The sequence below is a fragment of the Adiantum capillus-veneris genome, chromosome 11 (genome assembly GCF_014529385.1).
Source record: "Adiantum capillus-veneris isolate H3 chromosome 11, ASM1452938v2, whole genome shotgun sequence".
Classification (NCBI taxonomy): domain Eukaryota; kingdom Viridiplantae; phylum Streptophyta; class Polypodiopsida; order Polypodiales; family Pteridaceae; genus Adiantum; species Adiantum capillus-veneris.
This window is the reverse complement of record NC_140941.1, coordinates 138,941,250-138,947,482: the sequence shown is the minus strand read 5'-3', so window position 1 is coordinate 138,947,482 and position 6,233 is coordinate 138,941,250. Positions and strand designations below refer to the sequence as shown.

Sequence of the window (6,233 nt, the reverse complement as noted above, 5' to 3'; positions counted from 1 at the left end):
AAAAAAAAACATAAACACAAAAATTGAATTAAAAAAACACCCTTAAGCTCTACACCCTAAGCTTTAGATCCCTATGTTCTACACCCCACTTTAAAAATTCTACATTTTTAAGCTCTAGAGCCCTTTTTACAAATTTAAAACTGTAGATCCCTAAGTTGTAAATCCCACTTTAAAAGCTTTAAAGTTTCAAATCCTAAAACTCTAATGTCTCGGGGTGACCCTCTCCCTACTTGTGGATCCATATAACATTTTCACTTTCTTTAATTCAAAGTTTTACCTTCTAATATAAAAAAAAAACTATAGGTCCTCATTGGAGACCTTACTTTAAAAGTTCTATATCTTTAAGTTCTAAACTTAGCTTTAAAATCTCTAAAAATAAAAATAAAAAATCTTTAAAGATTAAAGCCCTAAATGATAAACTCCTTCCATAAAGTTTTAATTAACAAAAATGACAACTTTAGTCTATTTTACCTCAAGTTTCAATGGGTGAACCAAATTCTCAAAATGAAAAGGTGGGTAAAAGAACTTCTCAAATTTCAAAATGAAAAGGTGACTCTTGGGATTTGTTGAGCCTCTAAGGCTTTATCATTTAACATGTAAGGCTGTCAACCTTTCATGCTTCCAAAGGCATTGGGCAACCCAAAATCTTTTCTTTGATATATGAGAGTTCATTTCATATTTCAAAACTCAAGACCTGACCATCATTAGATTTACACAATTCATTTCAATGAGTGCCCACTATCTTATTTCAACCAATCAATATTTTTGACCTATCAAAAAATGCTTAAAAATACAACTCAACCATTTTCCTATTTTAGTCAACAAAAAGAGAAAGCAACGCTATAGCCTTGCTCTTTGGGCAGGCCAAAAAGCTGATTTGCAGACAACAGCAACATAAAGAGATTCGATTATGAAATGTTCTACTCAATGTTGAAGCTATTTTAAGTTGTTGCTTTTGAACGTTCCATGCTTGTAATAAAAATAGCGCTTGCATAATAAAAGCTAATTTGCCAACACCAAAGAGGAGGAGTGCAAACGTATGCTGCTAGAGCACTCTCTCTCCCCCCCCTCTATCTCTCTCTTAGGCTGCACACATGCACGATTGGGAGTGATCCAGTAGAGGGTGGCCAACTTACGCACCTGCAAACCCGTCGGAGCGGTAATTCTTCTTGTAGCAGCAAGATCCACACCTTTTCACACGTTGCAAACTACATAGACCAGTCAAATATCTTCCCGCCATGCGAACGGCTATCCACCGTCGTGAACATTAGAACTGGTACAATGACTTGCGGTGCCGACAGTGAAGGAGGTGATGGCTGTGTACAGGGCTGTGGTGGGCTCAATGACTCTTTTTCTTTGAGTGTGTGTAAGCAATTCTCTCTCTCTCTCACACACAGGCATGTTAGTGACGGCCATGTTTGTGTAGCTTTAGCATACATGTCAGCACCTGAAGGCACACACTTGCACAATGAGGAACTGCAGCTAATGCTATGGTTGGGAGTACCCAACGCCATTCCCAATTCAGGTGCTGTTCCTTATGCCTCTCTTTGCAGCACCATGTAAAAGGAAAGGAATATCCCTTGATAGTTTGAGCAATAGACCTCCAAGATTCTTGTGGCACTTCAAAATCTACTCCGAAAAAAGGTTTCTATGCATAGCAAATGAAATCAATCAAGAGTTGTGTTTAACTGCAAAGAAAAGAGCAGCCCTTTAATGAAAGAATGTTTTGGTAAGCATCCAACAAAATGCATCTTGACCATTAGCCTCTTCAGTTGCTTTCTAACTAGAGGCAGCAAGAGCAGTTACTTGTACAATGGTTTCCAACCATTTATGCAACATTTCCTCAATTGTGGTAATACCTATAACAAGGCAACATGCAGAAGGAGAGAGGTATGATTGAAAAAACGATCAAAATGCCGCAGTTGCCAACAAAGCCCACCTTAAAAAGGACTAGCAAATTAGCAATGGAGTGATGGCATAGCTTTTCTGACCAAAAAGACCCCTTCAAAAGGAAACTATAATCAACTCTTATCTTGGCCCTTGCTTAAAAGCAAGAGGCATATACACTGCTGAAGACAATGTCTCTGATAAAGGTGGTGTATACATGTTAAATGATATTTATAACTAAAGGGAAAAAAAAAATTGTGGTCTGTGCTCAAAACAGCTCGTAATCAGGTAAGTTACACTCAGAGGACACGCTCTCTCGCAAGAACCAGTCCCTAGCACTGCTGTCGTCAGGCAGGCCTAATTTTGAATGGGCCGGCTCTGGCAATGTGAACGGGCTTGGGATCTCCGGTGGAATGGCACACCTTATCAGGGCCCAGTTCACACCGGCAAAGAAGGCATGCTGCTTGATTTCGGATGCCCCTCTTACCGCAGCCAGGCGTTTGGTGGGGTCCTTGACAAGAAGGCCTCTGATAAGATCTTGGGCAGCTATGGATGGTGGGGATTGAGCAAATTCATCGTCGGGGGGAAACCGTAGAAGCTGGGTCACCACATTCATGAGGGTGACTTCATGGTCTGCCCCTTTGAAGGGGGTTCTTCCATACAGAAGCTCAAACAAAAATATGCCAAAAGTCCACCAATCAACGGCTGACCCGTGGCCTTCTCCCAAAATAATCTCTGGTGCTAGATACTCATGCGTTCCCACAAAGGACATTGATCTTGCTGCCGTAGGCTCTGCATGCAGCTCTGGGAGCTGCTGCTTGGTGGGCCCCATGCCAGCCTTTCGGACATTGCTTCGTGACTTACTGCCACCAGGCTTGATAGACCGCCCATTATGCCTCCTCCTGCTGCTACCAGGAAAATGTAGCATTCTTGGCATTGGCAAGCATGACACAACTGGATGCACAGTGCATGGCGAGACACACCCAAGAGGCAGAATGCAGGATGCTGCTGCTGCAGAGGCACCTACGCATGCTGCCCCACACGGCGATGGTGATGCACTCCCCTCGATGCCCTCATTTGCAACTCTTGCAAGGGTCGGATTCACTGTGCATTTCATCGAAAGATCGAAGTCGGAAAGCATGATGTGGCCATCTTCACGGACAAGCACATTCTCGGGCTTTAGATCACGGTATATTATTCCCATCATGTGTAGGTATTCTAAAGCCAGCAGCACTTCTGCTGCATAGAACCTGAAAACACCAAAAACCTAAGTCATTCGCTTGGTAGAAATTTGTAAGACAAGTTTTGCCAGCATTTTGATCTGCATGTGCATGTGCATACTTGCAGAAAGAGAGGAAAGAAGAGAGCATTATTACCCCTACCGGACAGCGCTGTCGATGAACCTTTTCATGGGCTGTCGTTGCCGGAGAACATGGAGGTCCCCACCTGGGCAGAACTCCATGACAAGGCAAGAATATTGGCCATCATCTATGTGGGCATACAACGTGGGTAAAAAGGGATGATCCAAGACTTCCAAGATCTCTCGTTCCATCTGCGCACGCAAAGTCTTGTTCCTGACCTCTAGAGCCCTTTTATCCATTACCTTCATGGCAAAAAGGCAACCTATCTGTCGAAGCTCCGTCAAGAAGACACTCCCAATATCACCACTGCCAAGCTTTTGCAAAAATCCAAAATGATAAAGACTGATATCTCCGCCGTTTGCAGACACGACAGAACGGATGGCATGCCATCCAGCTTCGTGCGCCTTGTGTGGGCGGCAATTGATAGAGCAACCAACACTAATATTTGGCAGCACGACGTGAGCATCCCGGAAGCTTGTAGCGGTGCTAGAACTAGAGGTTTGATCGGTTGAAGATCTGGGGCTGCTGAGATGGCACTTGCCTATGTCCAAATCAGCAGCGGAATGACGACAAGGCTGAACCACGGCAATTGCTGACAAAGGGTCTTCAGTCTCTGACTCATCATCATCGCCGTCATCATCATATTGAACAACATGAGAACCAGATGGTCCGTCCATGGTGTGGCAATGAAGGAATCACATATCAATGGAATGGCTGTAAGATAACGAGCTGGTTTCACTACCCGTTTAGTCAGAAACTAGATACCATTCAAATAAACTCGATGCAGAAATGCGCCATAGAGCCGCTTACCCTCAAATATCAGCACTTCACTCTCTATGTCTTTAGGCATCAATCATGAGCTTGCTTGACATTCAAGCTAATCTCAGAGACCTTTCCTAATTGTTACATCATCTGCTTCCCATCGATGACCTGCGAACTCTGCCTCTTGACCATCCATGCATTAGATCCAAGGGTCTTTATTTGTATGGATGGATGCTTGCACCTGATAAACAAATCAAATCTGTTGCTTTCCTTGCAGCGACAGCTACACTTGCATTGCTATCAAGCCTTAGGATGAGGGAGCAGAAGAAGAAACCAAGGTGGATGATGGGCAACATAGAAAGTCAGGGGTAGAAAGGAAAATATTGGTCACAGGCAGGAACACATGGAGCTCTTGATGCACTGATGAAGAGGGCAGAAGTAAAAGGCGGAGGAAGGACATTTCTCCTATTCAAAAGTCTCTTTCTGAGTGTGTGTGTGTGTGTGTGTGTGTGTGTGTGTGTGTGTGTGTGAAGTGGTATTGGGAAAGGGGAGTCATAAAACTAAGTAGTCCTGCTTCTCCACACTTTTTGTGTTGATTTAGCTTTACACAAAATAAGATTTGCCATTGCCAACTGCCTGAAAAGCCTTGATCCAAGAAGACCCATCATTCCACATGATCCAAAGCCTCATCCCCTGCCACAAAACACCAGGACAAAGGGTGTGCCTTATTAACATCATTGCAAACCTGCAATCGCCTAAAAAAGTAGGAATAATAATACAGCTTTACACCATAGTTTAAAGTGCCTTACATTAAAATTTAGCTTGCATGAGGTGAGGCAAGCCCTTTTCCATTCTTCATGGAAAACCCACTTCTTAAATTTGTAGGTATATGTGTGTGTGTGTGTGTGTGTGTGTGTGTGTGTGTGAGAGAGAGAGAGAGAGAGAGAGAGAGAGAGAGAGAGAATGTAGTGAAGCAGAAAGGTACCTGATGAGGCTATCAACAGCACTTGAGTAGTGATCCAAACACGCTCTATATGATGCTGCATGCGAGGAGGGGCAGTCACCATCATCACACAGCGCAATTCTTCAAGCACCCGCAAACGAACTGAAGAGGGGGAGGGAGAGAGAGAAGAGAGGGACTCGGGATGGGAAGAGAGATGCTCACATGGGTTGATGGAGAGTACATTAAGATCGAAGGCATGGAGGCCCCAAAGATCCTAAAGAAAGCGAGAGAAAAAGAAAAGAGGGAGGGGGAGAAGCACAATATTAGGCCGCTCAATTTCCAAAATATATGCATGTTTTTCCTGTTTGTAAATAATGTATAAATTGAGAGAGTCAATGGGGATTAGATGCTAATTACATAAAATGCATGCATATAATATAGGTGGTTGTATGTGTGTCTGAGTGAGTGATTGATAGTGATGCCAAATTTCAATATTCAAAGAGGTCATGGACTCATAGTAAACTATAAACTAATTTGATTTCTTATTGGTCAGTTTGGTTTTGTTTTGTTGTTTTTGGTTTTTCTTTTTTTTCCTTTTTTTTTTTTTTTCTTTTTGTTTTTTTTGGGGGGGGGGGGGGGGGGGGGGGGGGGGGGGGGACAAGGCTATCATGGGAGAGTGGAAGGAGGTGGACTACAACATCATGCATGGAGAAGCCATCATCTCGCTTATGCTGGCACTCAGACAAATGCCTCCCAAAGCCAAGACACCTTTCACCCCACACCTAACCTTTGTGCTCTCCAAACGTATCTACAATCCCTCTTTCGTTTTCCTAACCTTCCTCGTTAGAATCTAAGTAGTCATTCATAATGTTTGTGCACTCACCTATTTCACCCTAAGAGTTCTCAGGCACATATTTGTGGGCTGGGTTTTCATTTGAGTAGTACCACTTTCATATGGACCTTGGGAATTCTTGATAATCTCACAACTTGAACCATAACCTTCAACTTGTTTGAAGAACCTGATACACTTCTTTCAAATATTCTATCTTCTTCTTTTACTAGTGGTCTAAGCCAGTCTACTTGCAATTCTGTCCCAATTCGTCGCCTTTGGCGGAGGTTTGAAGATAGACATATATATGAAAAGAGAAATACATGAACGAATACGCACATACATCTCAAAGCGTCCACTCATCGTGACATCCATGCTAACACATGCATAATCCTCTATGCCTTCAATATGTAAGCATAGCAAATTGCATTTAGGCATGGTGTCACTTTGC

General features: G+C 43.1%; 1 protein-coding gene across 3 annotated transcripts; it reads right to left on the bottom strand.

Annotated features, from left to right (window-relative positions):
* Positions 1-2,007: 2,007 nt before the first annotated feature.
* On the bottom strand, positions 2,008-5,150 carry LOC147448107 (serine/threonine-protein kinase D6PK-like). 3 transcript variants are annotated; one of them, XM_086523972.1, is made up of 4 exons: positions 4,820-4,967; positions 4,059-4,703; positions 3,270-3,962; positions 2,008-3,137 (listed from the first exon to the last, which is right to left on the bottom strand). In XM_086523972.1, exons 3-4 carry the CDS (start codon positions 3,923-3,925, stop codon positions 2,156-2,158), a joined length of 1,638 nt encoding a protein of 545 aa, XP_086380098.1. In that variant the 5' UTR covers positions 3,926-3,962; positions 4,059-4,703; positions 4,820-4,967; the 3' UTR covers positions 2,008-2,155. The 3 variants fall into 3 exon arrangements, with proteins under 3 accessions (XP_086380098.1, XP_086380097.1, XP_086380096.1); XM_086523971.1 differs by lacking the exon at positions 4,820-4,967 and adding an exon at positions 4,996-5,150 and having other exon boundaries at positions 3,270-4,703; XM_086523970.1 differs by having other exon boundaries at positions 3,270-4,703.
* Between the last annotated feature and the right edge of the window lie 1,083 nt (positions 5,151-6,233).